Here is a 27927-nt window from a genome sequence, read left to right on the forward strand (position 1 = left end):
TTGAGCCAGAGCCAGGAGGTGGCTTTCCATCCAGCTACATTTGCTTCCACCCTCGGGTGCCTCCAAGGAGACGCTTCTGTGTATTACCGAACCAGGGGCACAAAGGGGGTTTTGAAGAGGGTTGCTGGAGAGAGTCTTCTGGTTCTGAAAGGAGAATGAGATCAAATTCGGTAAAATCAGGATATATGTAGAGTGGAGACAGAATTACTCACAAAATCCCAGAATTTGAGAGTGTGAAAGCTTCAAATAATTCTCAGGTAAGTTTTAAAAGTAACTCTTTCACCATTTATGCTTAAGATTTGTTCTGCAACAATGAGCACTGTCCCAGTCAAGGCAGAGACCTGGCAAGACCTCACTCAGCCAGGAGGCGAGTGGCAAGGGACAGGGAGAAAGTGGAGGAGGGAGGGAATCTCCCACCATGCATCCCCCTTTTGTGCTGCTCAGTGGACACACAGACAGACAGACAAAGTGCTGCCCTGAAGGTTAAAACCTCTGAGGCGTGAGCAGACTTTCTGCCTCTTCTGACCCAGATCTGGCACAAAGTAGGTGATTAGGAAAGGATTTCTTGAACCAGTACTCAACAAAAAGGGTCAAATTTGACATTCTTATGACCAAATGCATTTTCCTTTCCAATAAGTTAAGAGGTTGTCTTGTATGAAACTGGAGCATTTCCTTACACCACACACAAAAACAGACTCAAAGTGGTTGAAAGACCTAAATGTGAGACACAGGAGTCCATCAAAATCCTAAAGGAGAACACAGGCAGCAACCCCTTCGACCTCAGCCGCAGCAACTTCTTCCTAGAAACATCACCAAAGGCAAGGGAAGCGAGGGCAAAAATGAACTATTGGGATTTCATCAAGATAAAAAGCTTTTGCACAGCAAAGGAAACAGTCAACAAAACCAAAAGACAACTGACAGAATGAGAGAAGATATTTGCAAATGACATATCAGATAAAGGGCTAGTATCCAAGATCTATAAAGAACTTATCAAACTCAACACCCAAAGAACAAATAATCCAATTAAGAAATGGGCAGAAGCCATGAACAGACATTTTCCAAAGAAGACATCCAAATGGCCAACAGACACATGAAAAAGTGCTCAACATCGCTCGGCATCCGGGAAATCCAAATCAAAACCTCAATGAGATACCACCTCACACCCATCAGAATGGCTAAAATTAACAAGTCAGGAAACGACAGACGTTGGCAGGGATGCGGAGAAAGGGGAACCCGCCTACACTGTTGGTGGGAATGCAAGCTGGTGCAGCCACTCTGGAAAACAGTATGGAGGTTCCTCAAACAGTTGAAAATAGAACTACCCTACAACCCAGCAATTGCACTACTGGGTATTTACACCAAAGATACAAATGTAGGGATCCGAAGGGGTACGTGCACCCCAATGTTTATACCAGCAGTGTCCACAATAGCCAAACTATGGAAAGAGCCAAGATGTTCATCAACAGATGAATGGATAGAGAAGATGTGGTATATATACACAATAGAATATTACACAGCCATCAAAAAAACCCCATGAAATCTTGCCGTTTGCAACGACGTGGACGGAACTAGAGGGTATTATGCTAAGCAAAATAAGTCAGAGAAAGGAATGAGGAATTTTTAATCTCAGGAAACAAGCTGAGGGTTGCTGGAGTGGTGGGGGGTGGGAAGGATGGGTGGCTGGGTGATGAACAGTGGGGAGGGTATGTGCTATGGTGAGTGCTGTGAATTGTGTAAAACTGATGAATCACAGACCTGTACCTCTGAAAGAAAGAATACATTATATGTTAAAAAAAAAAAAGTAGGAAGGGGAAAAATGAAGATGGGTGGAATTGGAGGGGGAGACGAACCATGAGAGACTATGGACTCTGAGAAACAAATTGAGGGTTCTAGAGGGGAGGGGGTGGGGGGATGGGTTAGCCCGGTGATGGGTATTAAGGAGGGCACGTATTGCACGGAGCACTGGGTGTTATAGGCAGACAATGAATCATGGAACACTACATCAGAAACGAATGATGTATGGTGATTAACATAATAAAATAAAACTAATAAAAATAAATAAGAGGCTGTCTTGTTTGCAAAAGACTCATGCACGGTTGTGTTGCAGGCTGGGTAACGGGATCCCTGAAAGCCTGTCTTGTCTGGAGTGCCGTGCCGAGGCATCTCAAATTATCTTTGCTTTTTTCACCTGTAGAACCAAAATTGAAAAAGAGAAGAAGGAGCATGCCAAACTGCATGGGATGATTCGCACCGAAATCAGCGGGGCTGAAATTGCCGAAGAGATGGAGAAGGAGCGGCGGCTTTTCCAGCTACAGATGTGCGAGGTGAGCCCCGGGGGTGCGGGCTGCCGCTACAGGTGTACAAGGTGAGCCCCGGGGGTGCAGGCTGCAGCTACAGGTGTGTAGTGTGAGCCCCAGGGGTGCGGGCTGCAGCTACAGGTGCGTGAGGTGAGCCCCAGGGGTGTGGGCTGCCGCTACAGGTGTGCTAGGTGAGTCCCGGGGGTGTGGGCTGCCGCTACAGGTGTGCTAGGTGAGCCCTGGGGGTGCGGGCTGCAGCTACAGGTGTGTAGTGTGAGCCGCGGGGGTGCGGGCTGCTGCTACAGGTGTGCTAGGTGATCCCTGGGGATGCGGGCTGCCACTACAGGTGTGTAGTGTGAGCCCCGGGGGTGCGGGCTGCAGCTACAGGTGCGCGAGGTGAGCCCCGGGGGTGCGGGCTGCTGCTACAGGTGCACGAGGTGAGCCCTGGGGCTGCGGGCTGCAGCTACAGGTGTGTAGTGTGAGCCCCGGGTGTGCGGGCTGCCGCTACAGGTGTGCGAGGTGAGCCCTGGGGGTGCGGGCTGCAGCTACAGGTGCGTGAGGTGAACCCCGGGGGTGCGGGCTGCAGCTAGGGGTGTGGTAGGTGAGCCCTGGGGGTGCGGGCTGCAGCTACGGGTGTGCTAGGTGAGCCCCGGGGGTGCAGGCTGCAGCTACAGGTGTGTGAGGTGAGCCCTGGGGGTGCGGGCTACAGCTACAGATGTGCAGGGTGAGCCCCGGGGGTGTGGGCTGCAGATACAGGTGTGCAAGGTGAGCCCTGCGGGTGCGGGCTGCAGCTACATATGTGCAGGGGGAGTCCTGGGGGTGCAGGCTGCAGCTACAGGTGTGTGAGGTGAGCCCTGGGGGTGTGGGCTGCAGCTGCAGATGTGCAGGGTGAGCCCTGGGGGTGCAGGCTCCAGCTACAGATGTGGGAAGTGAGAGCCAGGAGTGCTAGCTCCAGCTACAGATGTGGGAAGTGAGAGCCAGGAGTGCGGGCTGCAGCTACAGATGTGCAGGGTAAGAGCCGGGGGTGCCAGGGTTGGGAGGGGTGAAGTGCAGTTTCCAGGGGGTGGTGGGTTCCAGGTGGTGGGCTACAGGCAGCCTGCCTTCACCGGCATGTGAACTCCTCTGGAGAGTGCATGCTTCCCAGAGGCTTCAGACAACACAGCAATGCATTAGTGGACTCCATTTGTCCAGTTTCTCTTACTAGAGGAGCCTGAGTTTCTTAGACGGTGGAATGAGCTGAATCTAACCCCAACCATTAATTAAAGGCAGGGAAGAATCTAAAGAAACATCTTCTCTGGCCTCATACACATACCCAGACTCACCTCACGGGTACATTGCTAAAATACTCTCTCCATTAGTGTTTTTTAATGAGGTATCTGGGTTCCCATTATAGCAGTGGAAGCCATGAGGAGGGCCAGGGAGAAGTCAGCTGGAAAAACCTGCAGCTGGTCCCCTGTGGGTCTCTGAGGGAGGGAGGGAGGGAGGGAGAGCAAGCGCACTACATACTGTGGAAGCCAAGCCACCTGCCTCTGAAGTGCTTGTACGGAATTCACTCATCAAGGCAGGAGGCCCTGGGGAGCTCCTCAGCTCCACTCTGTTCTGCAGTCTGAGCCCTTGCCTTTGGGGATGGGGAGGGAAATGGCAGCACTGATGCTCTGGGACATGTCCCTGATGGAGGCTGAGGGGTGCAAAATACCAGAAACAAGTCATGAAGGCCTTTTCTTCCAGCCTTGTTATGCCTTGCTTGTGGGTCTTTGTAAAAAAGGCCTCTGGACACTATGCCAAGCTCTGCCTGAGGGTTCGCCCTCCTGGCAGTGGCCGTGAAGCCCCTTGAGCTTGACGGTGCATGTGCCAAGCCTGTGCAGACTTCAGCTTTCGATGTGCAGAGTGCACGGGGATGATTGTGACAGCTACTGAAACTGGCTCAGCCTGCTCTCTGTTCCCTGGGAGCAGTCAACAGCAAAGCTGGAGCCACACGGCACTTTTTGACTTCAGAGTGTTTGTTAATTGCAGCGGGAGTTTAGCTTGTAGAAATGTCTGTTTTAGAAGTATATTTAAATGAGTTTTTATTCCCAGAGCCATCTCTTAAGTGGTCAGTGGAGCAGAACCAGTCCCAGGATCAAGGATAGGATATTAGCCTGACATTAGTACAGCCACTCCAGCTCTCTTTGTTTCTGTTTGCATGGAATTTCTTTTTCAACCTGTGTGTATCTGTGATTCTAAAGTGTGTTTCCTGTAGACAGTGTTTTTTAAATCTCGTCTGACAATCTCTGCCTTTTGATGGGATTGTTTAATCCATTCATATTTGATGTTGCTATTGATGTGGTTGGATTTATGTCTGCTGTCTTTTTTTTTATGTCTCATGTCTTCTTTGTTCCTTTGTTCTTCCTTTGCTATTTTTTTTCATTAAGTGAATATTTAGAAAGTTAAGCTCCAAGTCTTACTGTAGAGAGAGGAGTGGATTTTTTAGATACATGTTGTTTTGTAAACAGACCTCATATGTAACAATGCCTGTCTGGCCAACTTCACACAGTGTCCCAGGAATCAGCCCAGAGGGTGTGAGATGGCATAGGAAATTGCTGTTTGTTATGCAGATACTAGGTATTGTTTCTGTTTAATTGGGGTAAATTAAGTAGGGGTATTTTACAAAGAATGGGTTTGGAACAGGTGTGCGTGTGTATGTTGTGTTCAGGTCATGCTCTCTTTTTTTGGCTAGTAAGGAGGAAACACATTTGCTTAAACTCTGCAAAAGACTGCTTTTTTAAAAACGTTTAGTGAATTGGAAAAATTAGTATATCTTGAAGTGAGGGGCACTGCATTGCTTTCTGTGCTACGCACCCAACACCAGTTACCTTTCCCCTCCGGGTCTAGGTGAATGCGTCCTGTGCACTGGTGAAATAGTTTATTATATTGCAAATGTACTGTCTAGATGATGGCTCTCAGCACACCTACTAGGCCAGCCCCCCGGAGAGGTTTGGGGCCCCATGTGTGCTGAGCCTAGCAGATCCAGCAAGTTAGCGTGATGTGTGCAGAAGCAGAGGTGGAGTCTCCAGAGGAGGACACATCCGATGAAGGATGTACATGTGGGCCAAACAGAAGTGGGCTGGAAAGGGCTGTCCGTGGGGGAAGGAGGAACGTTTGAAAAGCGGTCCCCCCAGAATCTGACATCTCAAAGTGAATAGATTGCTGTAGTTAATCATGGTAAAATTGTTCAGCCAGTTCCTCACACTGAAGGTCTCAAGTTTCATAAATGCTTGCCATTGTTTAGGTGTTTAAAATTTTAGTTGCCCAAGATCTAATCTAGAAGAATGGCTTTCAGGTGTTTATTTTAAATTGTGGAACTTTTTCTTCAAAACGAATTTTGTAGAGAAATTCAGTGTGCTGTAATAGGTAATATAGAGCATCTGTGTGTGGAGAATGTGTGAGAGATCTGTTGTTTTTCTCTGATTATAAAAATACAGTCTTTTAAAAATTAGTCTATTATATATGAAATTAAAAATCACCCCAAATTTTACTCACCAGAATATAAGTACTTTAACATCTTTCATATATCCCTCTGTGTACCTTCATAAAAATAATTCGTATAAACAGGATCGTTCTCTATTGGTGCTTTGTAACCTGATTATTTTGACTCACTTGTATGTCATGGGCATCCTTTGGTGCCGGAAAGCCTCTGCTTTATTGGCTTCATGGCTACATAGCATTGCTGAACCATACTTTAATTTTCCATTCATTACATTTGGGTTGCCATTCGTTACTTTTACAAACAAGTCTGCACTGAACCTTGTCTTCTGTTCATCTTTGTAAACTTTTCTGATGATCTTCTTAGAGAGTAAGTTCCTATAAGTAGAAGTTCTATGTCAAAAGGTCCACACGTTTTAAGTTTTGACTTAAACTTAAGTCACAGCGAAGCATCTTATTAACCACTTAGCCATTTTGACACATTGCCAGGCATCTTATTCAGTTAACAGTGAATAAATATCAGACCGAAGGAAGGAGAACACATAAAGTCGCTTGGTGTAGGGAAAGGAGATTTTGTAGTTAATTTTGTAGCAGCTTCCTCTCTCCGGCTGGACTTCTGGCTTGAATGTGAGCTTCCCAGGTTATGGCTGAGAAGCCTGTGTGGTCAGCAGGGGTGGCCGCTCTTTTGGGGGCATCCAGTCTCTGATGACATGTTCTCAGAGTTCTTTATGCCATGTCCTGACAGTGGAGAGAACAAGGAATTTATGGAGTCTTTGTTCTGTAAACCTTTAGCAAAGAACAAATGTATTTCCTGAGGCTGGTTTTGTAGATTCCTGAACTTCCTGATATTTTAGTGGTCATTCCTGAATTCTCCAAGTTAAAAATGGCTTTCGTTCATTTCAACTTAAAATTTGGTTTTTATAACAATCACATTTTTTTTCAGTGCCAGGGTTAGAGATGTGGTGATAAGAGTCTGAGCTACAAAACACTGGCAGTTAGTGTTGCAGACGATGACCTGCCCAGAAAAGGATGGAGGGGGAGGGGCAGAAGGATGCGAACAGAAAGAGCCCATTCACTTTGAGCATCTGCCTTCTTTGTGCAGCTTGAAGAAAATTTCCTCTAGCAGGTTAAGATCCAGTGTCTTACTGCTAGGGGTTTTTGGCGCCTAAAGTTAAATATTTAATTACCTGGACGTTGGATAATTCATTTGGCACCAAACAGAGAAATGTTCAGTTCTGGCGTTTCAGGAAATGCTCAGCACCTGCCATGACCTCTACCCTTAGCAAAAGATGTCGAAGAAGTAGAGAAAACGATCTGCGCTCAGAAGCTCTTGTTCTGGGTCTGACATACCCTTTTGTGTTTTTTTTAACAGTATCTGCTGAAGGTCAATGAAATTAAGATTAAAAAGGGAGTGGATTTACTTCAGAATCTGATCAAATATTTTCATGCCCAGTGCAAGTAAGTTCTTTTTCTTTGTTGTGGTGTTATTTCAGCTGTTTTTATGGCAACTTCTGGTAGATAATATAGTATTGAGGAAAATAAACACTCCTTTAAAACTCTGTCGTAAAGGGCATGAAGTACTAACACACGTTGTAACACGGTGAACCTTGAAAAAACATGTTAAGTGGAAGAAGCCAGACACAAAAGGCCACATTCTGTAGGATTTTATTTACTTGGAAAATCAGGAATAAGCAAATCTACAGATGAGTGATGGCCAGGACTTAGGAGGAGTGGGGAATTACTGCTGATTGGGGTAGTGAAAATATTCTGGAATGAGACGGTGCTGATGATTGCACGATTTTGTGAATATACTAAAACCACTGAATTGTACACTTTAAAAGGGCAAATTTTGTGGTTAAAGAATCTTTCTCAATAAACAATATAAAAATCTGTAGTAATTATCAGATGTATTTATTTTTACCCTTTTTTCAGAAGGACAGACTGGTTTGATCTAACACATGATTCACAGATGGTTTTTGTTTGCAAGAAATTAGATGGGGTTAAGGCAGTATATTAAATTTCATATATGTATATTTTTAAAGATTTTATTTATTAGAGAGAGAGCATAAGCAGGAGCAAGGGCAGAGGGAGAGGGAGAAGCAGACTCCTGGCTGAGCAGGGAGCCTGATGCGGAGCTCGATCCCAGGACCTCAAGATCATGACCTGAGCCAAAGGTTGACACCCAACTGACTGAGCCACCCAGGCATCCTGATATATTATTTATCCTATAAAGCAAGTGACAGTGCTGAGCTAAGGAGGCTGAATATGGTAGAGAAGGAGAAGCTTCCGTGTTTGAGGCTGCCTCACATACTCAGCTTGGCCAGCATGTGAGCCCTGCACAGCCTGACCCTCATCATGCCTTGCTCATTTGCTCGCGCCCCCCTCCCACTTCTGCCTGACCCTCAGCCCTAACACAAACCAACCCCTGGCTCATCCCTCGCTTGCTGAGCGGGTGCCCTGTGTCCGGCACTGTCCTGGATGCTGGAGATAAGGGAATGTCCATCACAGACATAGTTCCTGCTCGAATCAGCTAGGCAAGTGGGCTGAAGCAATGGGTTTATGATTGCACATTTGCAACGTGTTCGGAAGTGATGGAATCTAACAAAGAATAGAAGGACCTGATTTAGATTAAGATTGAGGGCAGACACAGGATTTTTCTTCCTTTTTTTTTTTTTCTGTTTCTTCTTGTATTCTACAGCCACCAGACACAGTACCTAGTCCATAGTAGATATTCAAATACTTTCTGAACTAGCTGCAGGCCTCTTTGAGGAGACATGTATTCTGAGATCTAAAGGATCTAGCAGAGAAGAAATAGGGAAAAAACATTCCAGGCAGAGTCAAGATCTCAAGAGGCAGGAAAAAGCCCAGTGTGACATAAGCATAATGAGTGAGGGGGAGGGTAGTGTGACATGAAACCGGATGGAAAAATGAGAGACATGGATGGCCTTAGGAGCCTTGTGAAGGGTTTTAGATTTTATTCTAAGTGTATCAGGGAGCTCTCAAAAGTTTTAAGCAGGGGATTCATTCAGCAAGGCACTATTTGAGGTTTTGGTGATAACTTCTTACTCATGAACCTTCAGTTCTGATGGGGTGGATAAATAGTAAACACAGAAGAAAGTATGTAACAGTTTTAGGGAGCAGGCGTGGCTATGAACAGGTGAAACAGTGTGACGGATGGAATGAGAGAGCAGAGTCGGTGGGAAACACTTGGGAAGACTTCTTGGTTCCATTCCTGTTTTAATAAGGAACAAACAAGAGTGGGTATGGGTGATCACTTAGGTACACAGTCCTGTTCCGGCACCATCCAGGGCCAATGAGTTCTTGGCCTAGACTGGTGACAAAGCCAGCAGATGGTGTGACTGATGTGAGAAATCCTTGGAGGTTGAATTGCCCCACCTGTCTGTCGCTTTTCCCCAAACAGGCCGTGCCGCACGCTGATGTGCCTCTGCACACACTGCTCCCTTTGCTAGAATGTCCCGATGCTCCCTTCGTGCCTTCCCCTAGCTTTCTGGTCATCCCTGAGACCTACCTACTGTTCCTTTGAACTCGCCCGGTCTTCGCCTGCTGGAATTACTTCTCTTCCTTTTGCATTATCACTATACCAGCTGTTTATCTCCAGAATGGCATCTTTCATACTGTGTCATGTCTCTCACCAAACTGTGTCTCCTTTAAGGAAAGGGGCCATGATATTATTTGTTTAATCTGCAGTGCATGGTGCATGTACCTGGCACATAGTTGCAGAGGTGAGTTGCACTGTTGAACTTGGCTCAGCTTTGGAATTTTAACACGGTGCTGGTGACCGTGCATCTGTGAAGCCACCAAGGTCCAGCAGCAAAAGAAGCTGTGTTGCGTGGTTCATCCTAGGTTAAAAGAAGAGCTCCAAGCTTGGAAAAAGAGTCTCAGAGGATGGAAAAAGACCCCTAATTTGTAGCATTTTCAAGGTGAACTATTTTATAGAGACTCAAAATCCTAATTTTGTGATTAACATGCAAATTACTTCTTCAGTAGTTATCCTTGTAACCTTATGTGAGGCAGATTAGGAAGTGGGTTGCTTCCTTGCTAATATTTTATTTTTAAGAAGCTATTCTGGGACTTCCTTTTTTTTTTCTTTATTTTGCCCAAACTGATCCGTTGGGTAGCAACAGACCACTTGTGGAAAAGTGAACTAGTTGGCCTTTTATGGGCACGAGCTCAGTAACCTTTAAAAACGATGAATCTTCCATTACTTCCTGTGTGTGTGTGTGTGCACGTGCACGCTGCATGCTCTTCAAATCACTTGCACAGCTTTGACTTTTCTAATTCATATTCTGGGGGATAAACTGCAGAGCTGGAGTGACTCATCTGTTGGACAAAGGACCATGTGGCTGTACATTGTTGGTTCTGGTAGCTCCTTCATGTTCCCCAGTTAGCATTCCCAGTCTCCCGTCCTCACCCCAGACAAGCGCTGGGCTCTGAGGGGCAGGGGCAGCCTGCTCGGCCAGCACCTGTTCTCACACAGTGCTATTCTGTGCAGGTATGAAGAGGCCTCTGGGTGTAGACTAGACTCTGGGAGCCATGTTTGGGTGTTCACCCTTAAAACTGCCTAGATATGTATTATTTTGCTTTTTATTCATTTTTGCTTTTCACTTTCAGTGTTCTTGAAGAGTACTTTATGTTCTTTGTTTTTTATTTCATTTAAAGAAAGAAGTTGCATCTCTGCCTAGTTCCTGGAATATCCTGAAAATGTGTCTTATTAGCCTTTGTTGCTGAAGGTTGAGTCTCTTATTCTCTAATGGAATCTAGAAATAGGGCAGTCTCTAAAACAATAATAAAACAAAAACAGCCATGTTCTAAATAGTGGTGATGAATGTTGAATTGACTTGTTCTTTGAGCAGTTACCTGCTGAGAACCACGATGACCAACTGTTGCCTGATGTACTTGGGATACGGTGTTGAATGAGACACAGGGCCAGGGTGCAGAGGGCAGGCAGGCCATGAGAATGGGGTGCTCTTATAAAGCCTATAGCCGGAGGGAGAGGCCACCCTGCTTGGTGGGAGCTTGAAGATTGAATCTCAGTGGGTGCATTTTAAAGGGCTGGGTAGAAAACATTTAATAAAAAACAAAACTGATATTTAGTAATATTGATGGTAAACATTGTTTGAAGCTTGGGAAAGTGTTACTGGTTCAACCTAAGAAAAATATGCAGGGTTTGTACTTAGAAATGTTACGGTGGGGGCGACTGGGTCGCTTAGTGGTTAAGCGTCTGCCTTGGGCTCAGGTCATGACCTCAGGGTCCTGGGATTGAGCCCCACATTGGGCTTCCTGCTCGGCAGGGAGTCGGCTTCTCCCTCTCTCTCTGCCCTTCCCCCTCCCCGCTCATTCTGCCTCTCTAATAAATAAAATCTTTTTTAAAAAGGGAGAATAAATAAATGTCACAGTGATGGGGCACCTTACTGGCTCAGTTGGTAGAGCATGTGACTCTCGATCTCGGGGTTGTGAGTTTGAGCCCCACATTGGGTATAGGGATTACTTAAAAATAAAATCTTAAAAAAAAAAAAAGGAAAGAAATGTCACGGTGGTGACAGCCAGCAAAGCAAGGACAGAGCCCCTTTCTTTGAAACTTCCCCTGAGGCCAGGGAGGGTATACCTAGGTGCCAAAACATGCCTCAAAAAGGAGGGTACATGGGGCGCCTGGATGGCTCAGTTACTTAAGCGTCTAACTCTTGATTTTGGCTCAGGTCAAAGGGTCATGAGATCAAGCCCTGCGCCCAACTCTGTGCTGAGTGTGGAGTCTGCTGAAGATTCTCTCTCTCCCTCTCCTCCTTCCCACCTCTACAAACAAAAGAAAACAAAAAGGAGGGTACAGGAAGATGGGCAGTTTGACAATCAGAGGAGGAGGTGTTCTAGGTAGATGGTTAAGACCGGCTATGTGATCACAAAGATAAAAACCAAATCTCAAACCCAAATTGGTATTGTTACTCCGAGCGCTCTGCCCAGCGTCACGCTGACGGTGGTGACTGTGACAAGAAACGCCTTTCTGAGTACTTGCTCCGCGGCAGGGCTCTTGGCACTCCAGATTCCTGGAGCCGTGCACCGGCTCCCCATGCGGGACCAGTCTCCTGCGGTGCTCTTCTGACTCTTCACCCTGATGTTCCGTCCCCCTCTCTTGGTCCCTCTTCTTTCTCTCCTTCCTACCTATTTCATGAGAATTTGAAGGGATTAAGGAAATAGTTCTGTAAAGAAATAATGTAACTGAAGCAAATCGTGAGAACCAGATGAGTTCAGGACAGGAGGGGAGAAGCTCGGTTTCTCAGGCCTGTGTGTGTACCTCCATATCTCCTGTGCGGTTGAAAAGCGCCTGCTCTGTGCTGCCCATCGTGCCAGGAGCAGAGGGCCCAGAGGTGCATAAGACAAGGCCTTCCTGCCCCGACTGTGGACACAGCCCTGGAGAGGTCACTGTTGCCCTATCAGGAGTTACTCCATGTTCAGAAAAAAAGCATTAGGTAAAATGTAGGGATGAAAATATAAAATAAAGAATTATGCATATATCTAAACATTAAGGTTAGACCATTCTCATAGTGCAGCTTCTGTGATTCCTAATGCCTGGCTAGTAATGGTTCAGAACCCACATCCTGTGTGTATATTTCCCTCTTCCTTCCTCTCAGAATTACTGTATTCAGTGTCATGCTTCATTTCTCTCACAGCCCCTTCTGTTCCTTATATACTTCACGTGGGAAAGTCCCACAGGACCCTGGCTGAGTTGATTAACATCACCTCACGTGAACACATGGGAAACCCAGATCACATTTTGAAGATCATCTCCTTCCAGTTACCTGGCTGAAGTTGGAGACTCCTTCCTTCCTTCATTAATTTATGTTTTCATTCAACAAATAGTGTGTGCTTGAAATGTGCCTGGCTTTGTGGATACCGTGTCCTTACCCTCTTAGAACTTTGGATCTAAGGGAGGGTGGGTATATTTTAAATAATCACACTAACGACTGCGTAATGGTAGTTGTGCTAAGGGTTTTGAAGCAAGAGACAGTGCTCTGAGAGAATATAGCAAGGAGACTTCTTTTAAAGTAAGGGGTCACGGAAGCCTCGCTAACAAAGAGATAGTTAATTTAAAATTTGAAGAGTGAGTGGGAATAATCCAGGCAAAACAGAAGATATCTGCAGGGAGAACTCTTTAGAAAACAGAAATAGCATATGCAAAGGGCCTGAGGCAGAAAGGATCTGATGGCCATTGACCAAAGGCTGCTAGCTCTGGAATCTAGTGGATGAAAGGGGCAAATGATGCTACCTGAAGCTTGGAGACCTAGGCAGAGGCCAAATCACACAGGTGTAACAGACCTTGTTACGTTTTGAACTCTGCCCTGAGCTTACAGGGAAGCGTTTTCTTCATTCCTCTCAAAAGGGTTCTACAGCATGCTTCAGGGGCAGTGCTGAGCCTCAACCCGCTGTTGCTGCAGAGAAATCTGTCTAACTCCTCCTGTATTTCCTGCATCACTTATTATAAACAACTTCACAAGCATTGGGTTCTGGGCTTTGAAAGAAAAAATTTCCTTTTGATATTTGATCTCAAGTTCTCTAACCACATTTCCTTACTCTGCAGATGGGGCATGGCCATTCACCTGCATCAAACTCGCTTGGTTTTTTTCTGCCTTCTCTTTTCCACTTAGCTGCTGACTGTCTGGGAAGATTTTTTAGTGTATTGTTCTTACTTGCACCCCATGCTTTTCTGAGCTCAGACTTTTCCATTCCTGAACCAGAGCCTTCACTGCCTTTTGTCAGTAGGGGCCTGTTTCCCATTATACACTGAAAATTTAGGGCTCCTATCATATGGGTCAAGAGCAGTTATAAACACTTAGGCTTATTGCAGTTCCTTTTCTGTCACTTCTTGCGGTTTTCAGTGTCATTTTATTCTTTGTTTGCCTGATATTTTAAAGTTTGGTTCACACAGTATTTTCCCCCAGGAATTGCGTCATGATTTCACTCACTTTCCTTTAAAGAGGTATTTTCTCCATGTAATAGAACTGTTTCCTCTTTTATGAAACCCTATCTGTGTCTCTTCTTTTTTCCTCTTAGTTTTTTCCAGGACGGACTGAAAGCAGTTGAGAGCCTCAAGCCTTCCATTGAGACACTTTCAACAGACCTTCACACAGTAAGCGGCTAGTGGCTTCCCTCCCACACGAGTGTCAAAACAGTTTTTATGAAACAAATGCTTTGATTTAAGCATGGCTTCTGTATGATCCCATGTTTGCATGCTGCACCACCCAGACGCTGACAGCCTGGTGGGGCCCCGTGGAGGATGGAGTCCCCGTGGCCATCCTCTGTCGTGGCTGGGGTGCGGGACCTGGTAGGGGAGGCATTTGTTGAGGCGATGCCCTACGAACTCCCAGAACCTCGCTGTACCTCAGCCCTGCTTCTCTCTTCTTTGTTTTGTTTTTTAAAGATCAAACAGGCCCAGGATGAAGAAAGAAGGCAACTGATACAGCTTCGAGATATTTTGAAATCAGCATTGCAGGTTGAACAGAAAGAGGTGAGGAGATTTAATTTTGAAAGATTGAGCTTGTATACCTGTGTCTCAGAGACTTTGGGACAGAAGAATTCTACATTCAGGTCCTCCAGGAGCTCACAGTTCACCCTGGGGCTGTATCAGGCCAGCACCAAGCATTTGGTTTGCTCCTTAAGTTTGGTTTTATGAAACCATCTTTTTAAGATCTGTTTATTTCATGGGGGGAGGCATTTACTGGAGACCTGGCCTTCATGGTAGCATATAAACCCTTTTAGCGCTCTCTGGTTGTAAATGAGTAGCTCTCAAAATCTCTGTTACATAGATAATCGGTATTTATGCCATTGATTTCCTACCTGGAACTTTGTGGTTTCTGTGGTCCCGTACCAGGTGGTCACCTGCATCCTCCAGCCCTGAGATCATGCTCTGTAAAACATGGGGAACTAGAGTCTCCTCCAGCTGCATTTTGATGAGCAGGAGACCTTAGTTTCTGTGGCATCATGTCTTTCTGATAATCCCTTTTCTGCATGCTAACACATCCACAGTGACAATTTGTTTTGGAGGCTTTTAAAAAAATATTAAAAAGTAAATTTTTAAGGTAATTCTATGATCTGTTTACTACAGGGTGGGTATTATAATGTGAAATTGAACATAACCCCCTTCCTTGTACATAAAGGAATGTATTTAAATGTATAATTAATAGATTTTAGATAAATAACTGTTAAACTACTTAGAGCATGAAGTTCACTGTTGGCAGTTTGGTATGCTCAGTTTTGAGTTCCTGTACTATAACTGAATATTGTTGTTTCTCTCCCAAATGCCTTTACCTTTGTGACCGAAGTCTAGGAGAGTAAGTAGTGATCAGTATTTTAATAAATTGGAGAGTTTTGCATGCTTTCTTCATGAACTTAAATTGGTTTCTTCCGTGCATACATTAACTGCCAGTAGCATTTTTAATTTTAACCCTTTCTCTGGGTTTTATTAAAGGGTAAAGAATTTGGATTCTCAAATATTACTGAATGGAAAATTTCCAAGTTTATGGTTTATACATTTGCTGTTGTCCCTTCATGGAAGCAGAGCGACTCACGCCCTCCCTCCCCTCCTGCTGTCTAGCTGAATTCTTCATGTCCTTCTCAACCACCCGCAGCCCTGCCTCTGCTCACCCCAGCCCCGGTGATCTGAGTTCCAGTTATTTCAATCAGGACATACTCCTTATGGGTTATTGGCTGTGTCTTCAAGTGCACAGATGCTTTTTCTCTAGCTAGACCTTGAGCAGCTTGAGGATGCCCTCCTGCCTTCTGTGCCTCACCAGCCATGACATTGTAGGACCATATTGCTCGTTTACTAGGTTTTGGGTAATGTGGGTCAGCTAAGCGAGAGATTGGCAGATTGAGGTCATATGTGAGTGCTTGAAATTACCCACGGGTTGGTGGCTTCCTCCCAGTCTGGAGAATATAGATCCTGATGCTTTGATATTCCCAAACGTGGATGATAAGCAGAAAAATAAGAAGGAGAAAAAGAACTTGGAGTATGGAGAAAACAGTGGCTTAGGTTTAACTAGAAGAGGTGGTGTTAGGTGTAGGAGCCCCAATGCCATCAAAGCAGCGGGCTTCCCAGCACGGGTCTGGGAGTGGTCGAGAGCCGCTCTTGTCTGAAAAGGAGTATCAAACCCACAAAGCGAAGCTCAGGTTTATAATAAAGGAGAGCACAGTGTGCAGTTGAGTGGTCCTCTGGGCGCAGTGCAAAGGCCCTGTTTACTTTGGCTGTGCAGAGTTAGGAGGTTTGAGAAAACTGGCTATTGTCAGCTGGTTATTTATAGCTTTGCAGAAAAATATAACAAATCTACCAGCACAGACCAGAAGTCTTCACGGTTTGTTGTGTTTGTGTGTTTTTATTGACCAGCCCAGCTGCCCACAACTGCACAGAGGGATCATAAGAACCTTCTTTACTGCTCCTCTTTGGCTTTCTGCCCAAATATGGAACTCTCCAGTTTCTTGGTCGTGGTTGTGTCATACTGGATGTTGTATTATGCTCTGCATTGCTTTTTGATGACGGTATTCCATAGAGTGGATGGTCTCTGAACACAGTTGCCAGTAAGAAGCAAATGTGCATAAGTGGAATTTTATATATTATTAAATGCTTTTTATGATTGGGGTTCTGTCTCTTCCAGTTACAGCAAGAATTGAACATTGGACACTCATTGTTTAGCTCTCATTCCCTTTTTTTTGGATTCTCTCTCTGACTTAGCTGAAGGTGTTGATAGTTTTTATTTAATATTTACAAAAATTCTTACTGCCTAATTTCAGTTCATGGGGTGCCTAGGTGGCTTAGTTGGTTAAGCGACTACATAATTTCAGTTCATAAAAATTAGGTAACGTGCCCCAAGGAAACTGCATTGATGATTGGTGCGAGCCGCTGTCCTATTTCCTTCCTGTAAATCTCAAACGTCAGTCATTTGATCTAAGTGAAGAACGTGGCTCTTACATATGGAGGCTTTGGGCTGCTTCTCTTTGTCACCCTGTAGCTACATTTTGGGAAGGAGACTGTGCCATTATGATCCCAGTGCCCCCATACCTCACTGGCATTTTGTATTTTTTGATATTTCTGCTGTCTGTAACAAAGATTCTGGTATTTGATTTTTCCACTTTTATTATGAATTTTTTCAGACTTATAGAAGAATTAAAAAACTGTGCAGTGACTACTATATATGCACCATAGTTTTAACATCTGAGAAAGTTAAAGCCCTCCAATACTGCTCATTCTTGCATGAGCCTTCTGCTTCCCCATCCCATGTATGTCCCATCTCAGTGGAGTCCTGTGGGACAGATCCCATTGCAGTGCTGGCAGATTCTCTGCCAAAACCTCATTGTTGGCATGTGGGTTCTCTGCTGTTCGCTGTTGAGAACCCAGACTCATCCCTCTGGTGGGAGGACTCAGCCTCTGGGAGCTGGTGTTGGTAGGCTTGAGTGCTGAAACCACAATGATTTTCCCACTTTGGACATCTCAAGTGTGGTTTCTCTTCATGTCAGCTTTATGCTCCTCCCTTTTCTTTTTCTCTTTCTCTTTTTTTAAGATTTTACTTATTTATTTGAGGGAGGGCAAGCACAAGCAGGGGGAGTGGCAGAGGGAGAAGCAGGCTCCCCGCTAAGCAGGGAGCCCGATGCGGGGCTTGATCCCAGGACCCTGTGATCACGACTTGAGCCAAAGGCAGACACTTACCCGACTGAGCCACCCAGATGCCCCAGTGCTCCCCACTTTTCAAGTGTCCCTGTCTGGTAGGAATGTGTTTGAATAGTATGTGCTGTCCAGGGAGCAGAGGTCCGTGACAGCGATAATTCTCTTCCGACTCTGGCTTTTCTGATCTAGGCTTGTGTATCTTATCATGCCGAAATCTGTCCTCAATCACAACCCTCTGGCCAGGTGTTCACTTCCTTGTCTCTCTTCTGCCAAGCTCCCAGTGGCCTGACTGGCCTTCAGTTCGCCCTTCATGAAGACTTGTTCATTGAGTCACACATTCAACTCCCATTTTCTTCTTCTCTTTCTCTTTTTTTTTAAAGATTTATTTATGAGAGAGAGAGCATGTCAGGAGGGAGAGGGAGAGAGAATCTGAAGCAGACTCCCCACTGAACACGGAGCCTGATGCGGGGCTCCATCTCATGATAGTGAGATCGTGATCTGAGCTGAAATGCTCAACTGATTACACCACCCAGGCGCCCCTCAACCCCCATTTTCTTAGTAGTTACTCTAGACCAGGCACTGCACAAACAGAGTAAGATAGATACAGTTCTCACCTCTTAAAGGGCTCACGGCCTGGGAGTAGGGTCAGAAAATTGGGGTACAGTGTGATGAGTACTGCAGTGGAGGTCAGCTCCCAGAAGGGGTGTCTCCCCTGTGTAGGAGATGGGTATGTGTGCTAGGTGGGTTAGTATGTCGGGAATGAGGATTTGGAGGATGATTCAGTTAGTGGAGTCCCAGCAGGTGGGTAGGGCAGGTGGGCCAGCTTCTGACCAGGACAGAAAATTCACCTGGTTAACTGTCTAGCAGAGCAGAAGAGCATGACTTAATCGTAGGTCTTCACTTCCTACTAGGATGGCGTGGAGCAAGTTACCTGATCTCTCCACGCCTTGGTCTCTTCATCTGTAAAACAGGAATGATACTGCCACCTCAGAGAGTTGTTAGGAGATCCGGAGGGTAGTCTCTATAAAGCACTCCACACATTGTGTTGACAAACAGGTTCTAGTTAGTTCGTCCATTCAACAGATACTGTGCTCCTAGATGCTGAAGAACCATAGTGAACCAAAAAATACCTAATTCCCACCGCTTGTTGGTTGAACAGCAGTGACTGTTGGTGGTGTTGTCTCTGATAGGTTGTTCTTCTGCCCACTTGACCCTCTTCCCCGCTCTGATTTGGGAGCCGTCACACCCCAACATAGACTGGCCCCCCCCGTTCCTGACCCCTGGCTCTCCCACTTCCCCAGTTGCCTGCCTTCATCCACACTTCACTTCCTGTCCCCTCACTGCCTCAGGGGTCTGCTCTGGTTTGGCCATGCCTACTTGCCTTATTTCTCAGGTTTTTCCGGGTACTTGATAACTGTGACCAGTAATCCAGACAACGGGCTTGCAGGGCAGGTGGTATTAGTCCACATTTACAACTTAAGTCTGAGAGAGGAGAAAAGTGTACTTGCTGGAGCCCACTCAGTAGTGTCAGGGCCAGGATTTGAACCCTGGTCTATTCCACTGCAAGCCTGTTCTCTTTAGCCAGATTATATGACTTTAATAATACCTTGTGTCAGACAGAATCTTCTTTAAAAAATATCCAGAAATAATGGGGAATGTGTGGTAATGAGATTTGAAAACACTGTTCTTAGACCATGGCTTAGTGCTTGCTTAGCAAAGCCCCCAGCTCTTGGTTGTGTCCATGTAAGTGGACACACCTGTCGTACCCCGAGAAGGTACTTGGACATATGTGGGACATACTTGGACATCACAGCTCTCCCTTGGTAGAGAAACTTCAAGCATCCAGGGGTGACTCCTTGGCAATCCATTTATCACAAGAATTGTCTGAATACAGGCTTTCTAAGAGGTAGATAGATAAAGTGTGTAAGTTTGTTGTTGTTTTTTAGATTATTTATTTATTTATTAGAGCGTGAGCGCATGCACGAGCAGGGGGAGGGGCAGAAGGAGAAGCAGACTCCCCGCTGAGCAGAGAGCCCAACGTGGGGCTCGATCCCAGGACCCTGGGATCATGACCTGAGCTGAAGGCAGATACTTAACCGACTGAACCACCCAGGCGCCCCAAAAGTGTGTAAGTTTTTATGATGTTCTAGGGTCTTAGGGAGCTCAGGGATACTTTTGATGTAATGAGTAGATCTTTATATGTATAACATATGCAACATCATCACTCTTTTTTCCCCTGTTCCTGAAAGTTTCAGATATTAAATCTGCTGCTCATCTGGGCATTCTCTGTCTTGGCAGGACCCAATGCCTAATACTTCATATGGCCACATAAACTTTAGGGTCATGGATGGTTCCTGGGGTCTGAGAACTTGCCTGGATGTCACAGGATAGAGGATATGTGCTTATTGAAAAAACTTTAAGAGAGCCTTCTGAAGGTCCATAAAATGCCTACTTAATCTATGTGCTTCAGACACAGGGACAGTCTCCACATTATGAGGCTCGCTCAGTCAAGTCCTGGGCATCCTTGGCTTTTCTAGGAAGTGCAGAGTGTGATGGAGAGTCTCCAAGAGTCAGGGTAACGTGGATACCCCAGCCCCCAGCCAGTCACCTCTCTGTGTGTTAGATTCTTCTTTTTCCCAGAAGTAAAGGCTCTTTTCTCTTGGATTGTATTCCATTGAGTTGCAGTCTTGGTTATGTGAAAAGGCAGACTTCATTTGTCACCCCTTCACCTGATCAGGTATTGTATAAAATACCTCTGTGAGCGGTGAAGAAAGGCTGTTTTTGTTGGATCACCTAGAAGTCACCTTGAAGATGCTGAAATAATTAGTTCTAAAGCAGATTCAATTTTATGTCAAATAGAATATATTCCTCTTATTTACACATTTTAAATTGTCTGGCTTCAGATTTGCCTCCACTTTTTAATTGATTCAAGAAATGTCTGGTCTAAAGAATAAAACCATAATTTCTTCCTTAAAGTCTGGCAAAGGGTCTGATTCTGTTGAAAAGAGGAATGCCCTTTATCCTGTTCATAAGGCCTGTGAGCATTCTGATTAATATGCTTGGCATGAACACTTTTGGCAGTGTTGTCACATGATTCCACCACTTACTTTGTGCAGGGTTTTTTTTTCTCCCTAAATCAATAGTCGTATTTCTTGGTTGTGCAATTTAGTCTTTTGACAGGTTTATTTTTAGTCTTTCACAGGGATTCGTATAGGTGAGCAGCACTTCTCTGTTTCTCCTCCACTGCATTTATTCCCAATGATGCATAAAGCTGGGTTTGCTCTAGATTTCTAGTGCTAATATTCTGCCTTTCCGAGAGAGTGTGGAAATTGGCACCATCCTCTCCTGATGAATGAGTTGTTTGCCTGTCTAGAGGCAGGAGTGCTGCGTGAACTCTCTGTGAAGAATGAGGATGTTTCTCCTATTTTGGGGTCTATTTGTCTAGGCTCTGTTGTCAATTCAATAATGGGATGCTTGAGCACATTATTGATTTCTCAGATCAAGACTTTCTTTTGATTTTCCTTATTTACAGAGTAGTCCCATATATATTTCACAATTAAAAAGTCAGTGCTAAAAAAACAAAACAAAACAAAATGCCTGTGCTAGACAGACCATGTTCATGGAATGGAGGATTTAATGTTCAGATGGCCACCCCTTACTGATCTGCAGATTCAGTGCCACCCGTATCAAATTCTCCCCTACCTTTTGGCAGAAATTGACAAGCTGATTCTAAAACTCATAAGGAAATGCAGGGGACCCAGAATAGTCAAAACAGCCTTGAAAAAGAACACAAATTGGAGGACTCACACTTCCTGATTTCAAAATTCACCACTAAGCTATAATAATAAAGACAGTGTGGTACTGCTGCAAGGATAGGCTTACTGATCAGTGAAACAGAATTGGGAGTCCAGAAATAAACCCTTATACGTATGGCCAATTGTTTTTTCAACATGGGTGCTAAGATAATTCAGTGGGGAAAGAATAGTCTTTTCAACAAGTGATGCTGGGACAGTGGATAGCCACAAGCAAAGGAATGAATTTGGACCCCTACCTCACACCATAACCAAAAATTAACTCAAAATGGATCAGAAACCTAAGTATAAGAGCTGAAACTCAGAGTCTTCAAAGAAAACATAGGTATAACTCTTCATGATCTTGGAGTAAGCCATGGTTTCTTAGATGTGACATCTAAAGTACAAATGACAAAAGAAGCAATAGATAAATTTCATCAAAATTTAAAATGTTATGCTTCAAAAACCTTTAAAACTATCAAGAAGTGAGGTGGCTTACTGTTGCCTTCAGATGAAGTCGGTAACTCTGACTCAAGTCTGTCTGTCCCTTCTACCACTTGGCCCACTTTATCTAGCTACACTAGCTGTCCTGATATCCACAGAGGATGACCACAGCCACCACTTTCCTCTCCATGCATCTGTGTGTTGTCCCAACTGCCTTGGATACTCTCCCCTTATTCTCCATCTCTACTTGCTTTCGTCTTGAAAACTCAGTCCCTCCAGACTCCTGCAGCTTCCTCCACTTGGCCCTTCACTTCTAGAGTACTTGTGTTCTTGGTCTGGATCACTTTGACTGTCACGTATTAGTTCTTTCTTCATTAGCCAGTGCCTAGTTTCCCCAAGGATGGTGGAGATGAGACTGTGTCTTGGGACATCTTCTGGTGAGGGCACATGGAAGGAGCATCGAGGGGGAGGTTGGAATTCCCTTCCATTCTCCTCTCTGGCCCTAACAGGCTCTGCATCTTAACCAAATCACTTATTTTCATCGTGTTTTCCTCCATTACGAAATGGAGCGGTTGGGAGCTTCTCAATAAACCGTTGGCCTGTGAACTCTGTTCATGTTTTGCTCCCCCGTTTCCTACGTCTGCCAGAATTTCCAGTTGTAGTATGGACAGCTCCTTTCCATGCTCGGCTCGGGGCTTCTGATATCATCTGTTCAATAGTTGAGCGCCCATTGGATGCCCGGGGTAGCTGAAGACTGGAGTTTCCAACTGTGGCAGATTCTCCACTGACTAAGTGGATGGTCTGCCCTGAGGCTGAGGCGGTTGGGTTCAGTACTTTGGCCCCTTTGCTGGGTTGATGGGTCAGGAGGGGAATATTGTGCCAACACCTGGTATGTACCGGGTGTTCACACGTGTTCTCTTACTTAGACCTTACTATATTTACCATTTTACTGGGTATTGTTTTCCTATTTTCCAAGGAAGAAACTGAGGCAGGGAGCGTAGTAACTTGCCGACAAGTAAGAGGTGGAACATTGGGGATTTTTCTTGCTTAAAAGTGCTGCCTTTTCTAACACATACATTACTTTTCTTCTGGAGGCTGCTTTTGCCACACCAGGAGCTTCTTGCCATTATCAGGGACTTAAGGCTCATACTTAAGTAAAATCTGTAACTTCCAAATAGCTCATTCTCCATCAGCCAGTTGGGGGATGCTGGTTTGACATTTCCTTCTCCAGCCTTGCAGGTGACATTAACGAATTCCTGGGTATGAGTTTTATGCCCCCCCCCTTTTTTTTTGGTGTGCCGATAGATGACATTTCTCTAATTAAAAAAAAAATGTAAGGACGGCTTTTTTATAACTTGGAATCTGGACAGGATTAAAAGCAACTTCTCGACCATTTTTAGGATTCACAAATTCGCCAGAGTACAGCCTATAGTTTACATCAGCCTCAGGGAAACAAAGAGCACGGGACTGAGCGGAACGGCAATCTCTATAAAAAGAGCGATGGGTAAGTGGCCGTGGGGCTGGAGGTGACGTGCGCATGGGTCTCCTGTGCCCAAAATTGCTCAACTCTTATTTTTTCTTCCCATTTATCTCTAAGGATCCGAAAAGTGTGGCAGAAAAGGAAATGTTCAGTTAAAAATGGTTTCCTGACCATATCTCATGGCACTGTAAGTATTCTCTTTTAATTCGGGGGCTGCTGCAGGGAGGTGAGTGGGGGATGCCAGCTGCTGGGCACCATCAGGCCTTGACAATGCCTTTTAAAGACAACCCCCGCCCCTCCAGCTAGGAGAGCACATCTGGGGTCCTTCTCGATGTGGTGCACCTGCCCCCTGTTGATGCTGCTCCAACTGGGGAGAGCCTTGTGTCGTTCACTGCCTGACTGGGTCGGCAGTCTTCATTTAGACGCCAGTGGCTTCCAGAAACAAACAGCCCACCACTTCCCAGCTGTCTTTGTGTCTGGAAATTGAACACCCTGCTTGGGAAGATGCCTACTTTTCCATTAAAGGGGAAGCATTTCGGTGGTCAGTACTCTGGGAATCCGAAATCCAAGAGAAGAGAGATTTCACTCATGTATTGTAGAAATCTAACACACTGCGCCCAACCTTAATCAAGACCTTTTTCTGTCATCCTGTGTATAAGAGTCCTTGCAAGAAACGGAGGCCTCTATGTGTAGCCTATTGAAAAACCAATCAATCTGAATAAAATGATTTACTAATCTATCTCCCAGACCAGGGATTTTAAGCACAGTTACAAACACAGCCTTTCACACCGCGGTGCTCTTTCCCACAGTGGCTTAGGTGTATCATGCCTTACCTGGTATGACAGAATCTGGTAAATACCACGTAGGCTGGTAGACATTTTTGAAAATGTCTAAAGCCTGAGTTGTTGCTCTTTTGGGACTAATGAAAACACTGATGGTGGCCAGCGTTTCTTTTCCCAAGCAGAAGGCCTGGTACTATGTGCATACAAGCAGCCCCAGTCCTGTGAGTGCATGGGAGTAGAGATGACCCGGAGTCTTTGTCATTCCCCCCAACCCTCCTTTCCCACCAGTTCCCCTGGTGAAAGGCGGAGATGGGCAGGAGCACAGCTATAGACGGGTAAAAGCTCAACGTGAGTTCCGGAGAAACAGCTCTTCTCATGACTCATGCATAAGGAAACAGAGTAAAACCTCACTTGAGCCTCGATTGTGTCCCCCTGGGGGCCCCTTCGTTTTCACTGACTCTGCTTGGGGAAGAGAGAGAGACTGGGCCCTAGCATACATCCAGTGTCTGTAGGGATCTCTTGGGACCTTTGGCCTAGGGGATTGAATATGTCCCTTGCCTGGGCAAACAGAGATCATTTCTCTTTTCTAAAATCCAGCCTTCACTGGCCTCCTTCGTGGTCACGACATCACTCCCAGGACTGTGCAGTTTGGATCCTGATGTGATGTTCTTTCCATATAGACATATGCCTGAGCGTTGGGGAGGGGTGCTATAGACTCAGGGAGGCCGATCTATCTAGTCACCATGCCTCTTTAAAATTAAGACCACAGACTGGATGATGGCCAGGTTCCACCCCTGCTCCAAACACCTGTGACTCTGTGCTCTGCTTTCAAATTGTTTTCTACTCAGTTGTTTGTTTTAATTCAGGTTTATTGCCTCCATGCAGAAAATTTCAGAGTAAGACTTTCATTTTGTGCCTCTTTACAGCTCTTAAGTCGTTTGGTATATTTGCCTCATTAAAGCATTCTGCTAGACCCAGAGCCTTGGCTTAAGCCAACGAGTCATTCTCCCTCCGAGACAGACATGAAAACAGGCCTAGTAATCCTTTGCTCACAGTGTAAACTTGGGCTCACATCACTTCCATTACTTCTCCCCAGAAGATGCAGAGGCTCAGTTTCCTTTAAATGTTGATGGGTCGCTCCAGTTTTTGGCAGGTAGTTATAGCTAGCTTTACTAGCAGGCTGACAGCACAACTTGCATATTTAATAAGTGCTTTGTGTTTAGGGGGACCCCCGTCTAGGGAATCTCTGCACGTTCTCTCTGTGACTCACCAGGCCCTTCACAGCCTGGGCTGGGTGCTGTGGGAGCAGCCTTGCCTCTGGCCCTCTGCCTTGCCAGGAAAACCGGAGGGTTACTAAAGCAGGGGCTATACACACACCACAGAGCTGTCCTTTTCTCCTCATTCTGTGTGCATTCTGCTTGCTCTGGAAGGCAGACTCCCCCGCCCCCCTAACACACACACACACACACACACCACACCACACCACACCACACCACACCACACCACTGCACCCACACAGTGTTCACGGGCAGTGATGTGAATTAACCTCTGCCGAGAAAGGGATTTGAGAGATGCCTTTTTGTTTGACTTTGTTTGGATTTGGCTCCTTGTGTATCTTACCTTTGCAGCCAGCATCTCCCTGAGTAGGCTAATTTACCACCGGGGAAAGAGGACAGTTGTTCACAAAGACCTGACGGAGTAAATGGGGATCTAAGAGCGGTATCTGGCGCTCAGTGGGGAATCAGATCTTTACATTGTGGAAGCATGGGGTGTATTTGTGCCATTTGGAAAACCAGTTTCTTCCTAGGAAGCTGGCAGCCTTTGGGAAAGGAGACTGTTGTGTCCTGTATTCTAGCAGAGGGATGGTGATAACATCCGGATGAATTCAGTGAAAGCTGTAGTTGGTATTCCCTGTTAGCCAAGGTTGATTGTGTTTTCTGGCACTGGGAAAAGTGATTCTTGGGACAAAATAACTAATGGAGTATCATCTTTGCCAAGTGCATCAGTTTGCCACACTGCCAAAGACTGGAGACTTTTTAAACTGGAAGAAATGTCCCCTGGTTATTATGTAGTCTCATTTTTTTAATGATCATCAATCATAAAGAATACAGACTTCCTATTAAAGGCCTGAGAACTTGGGAGAAAATAGAATGGCATTATTAAAGTGAGAGGAGCTCTGATAATCAGTGCCTTGAGTCAAACACAAAAATCTATCGATCTCTTTCCCGATCCTTTCTGTTAAGGCAGAGCTTTTCAAATTAAGCTGTCAAAGAGCACTGGTATCTGATGCATTAGGTAGAACTGTTCTATAGCTGAAATCAATGACGACACCATTTCCCACAAATTTCAGCAGGGGAGAGAATTGAAAGGATAGAGTTTTCTCTAAAAATTTTCTCCTGTAGATTTTTTCTTACAGCTTTTGTGTCAGCTACTCCTTACTCTGGATGGACAAATAGCAAACAGTTATTAATGTAAAACATGCAAGCTGACATCTTAAGCAGTATCAGCTGTTCTGAGTTTTGGGGACCTACTCTGACAGCTACTACTTTGAACATGTAGCCACATTTGTGCCTTTAGAATTATTCCTACTTCAAATAGAGGCACTGAATATTTTCCCATGTCTTGTGTTTGTACATGTGAAGGACAGTCTGTCTCTGAGGGTAGCTATCTTGGTAAGAATGAGCAGCTTTCCCCATGGCATGGGGAAAATGGAAGAATACAAGTTAGAGGGTGGTTTTAATTCAGTTCTGCATCTTTGTGGCACTGAAAGGTATGTATGTCCAGGTCCGTGCCTCTGCTTTCCACGGAAATCCATGAGCTGCAGTTAAGAGCTTGTGCTCTGAGCCCAGGCTTCCCTTGGCTCAAATGTTGCTTCACTGCCCCCAAGCTCTGTAAGATCCATCACGTTACTTAGTCTATCTGGGCCAGTCCCTTTATCTATAAAACTGGAGCAGTTCCTACCTCAAAGGTCAGTTTAGGAGATTTAAATGAGTTATTTTATTAAAAATTCTTAGAACAGTACCTGCCTCCTATAGGCAAATCATGATGATGATGATGATGATGATGATGATGGTTTTTAATTGCTGAGTGAATGTAGCTACTCTTATTCAGAATTATCTTCTTGTGCATGAAAGTTTTTCTGTACTCTGAAAAACAAACTGAGGGTTCTAGAGGGGAGGGGGGTGGGGGGATGGATTAGCCTGGTGATGGGGATTAAAGAGGGCACGTTCTGCGTGGAGCACTGGGTGTTACAAGCAAACAGTGAATCATGGAACACTACATCAAAAACTAATGATGTAATGTATGGTGATTAACATAACAATAAAAAATTTTTTTAAAAAGTGTTTCTGTATACCCCAGCCCCTCTTACTGCTCCTGTGCCTAAGACTCGGTGGACACCAGCAGTTTGGAAATAGGCCAGGAACGTCCCCTAGATAAATATATATATAGTTGTGTGATCACAGGAGGTGACAGGTAGACAACTACTTTATGCAGTCAAGTATGTGGTTGCATCATGGTGTGGTCTACCACTTGGCGCTGTAGAAATAGATCATTTGGTGTATTCGTTCCTAGATGAGCCAGGTAATTCTATTGGTAAAGATCCAAAATTGGATTGATGGTACTTTCACTTGGAATTGTCAAGGTTTGCAAGATTGGATAGAGCTTGAAGTCTTTTAATACTGATTTCTGACGATTGAAGGATTCTGTTAGGCATCTATGACTGTGGAGAACATCCAGTGAATTTCATATAAGAGATGAGCCCAACATGGCTACAGACCAGGAGAGTCTGGTCTACCCTTTTTATCCAACTTCTGTTTTTACCCCACCTTCCTTTTATCAAACCCAAACTGTTCACACTGCAAGGATCCATCCTATTTTAATGGAGACTATGCTCCCTTACCCCTGCTCTGAGTTTAGTGGAATGGAATTTATAAATGAAGGTCTCACAGGTCTGCCCAGGTGTGGATACTCATGTGTGTGTTTCTCAATGAATGCCAAATCC

The 27927-nt window shown here is 45.1% G+C and overlaps 1 protein-coding gene across 1 annotated transcript in view; it reads left to right on the top strand.

Moving 5' to 3' along the window:
• The window catches only part of ASAP2 (ArfGAP with SH3 domain, ankyrin repeat and PH domain 2), a 168339-nt gene that overhangs the window by 97870 nt on the left and 42542 nt on the right, over window positions 1-27927 (top strand). Inside the window, exons 6-11 of the mRNA XM_088026308.1 lie at window positions 2195-2324; window positions 7132-7217; window positions 13824-13899; window positions 14191-14277; window positions 23063-23166; window positions 23260-23329. Of these exons, the coding sequence (XP_087882434.1) occupies window positions 2195-2324; window positions 7132-7217; window positions 13824-13899; window positions 14191-14277; window positions 23063-23166; window positions 23260-23329 (553 nt within the window). The remainder of the gene's footprint in view (window positions 1-2194; window positions 2325-7131; window positions 7218-13823; window positions 13900-14190; window positions 14278-23062; window positions 23167-23259; window positions 23330-27927) is intronic.

This window comes from Eumetopias jubatus, unplaced genomic scaffold, assembly GCF_037043125.1.
Source record: "Eumetopias jubatus isolate StellerSeaLion01/CBP00866 unplaced genomic scaffold, mEumJub1_p1.0 scaffold_9, whole genome shotgun sequence".
Taxonomy (NCBI): domain Eukaryota; kingdom Metazoa; phylum Chordata; class Mammalia; order Carnivora; family Otariidae; genus Eumetopias; species Eumetopias jubatus.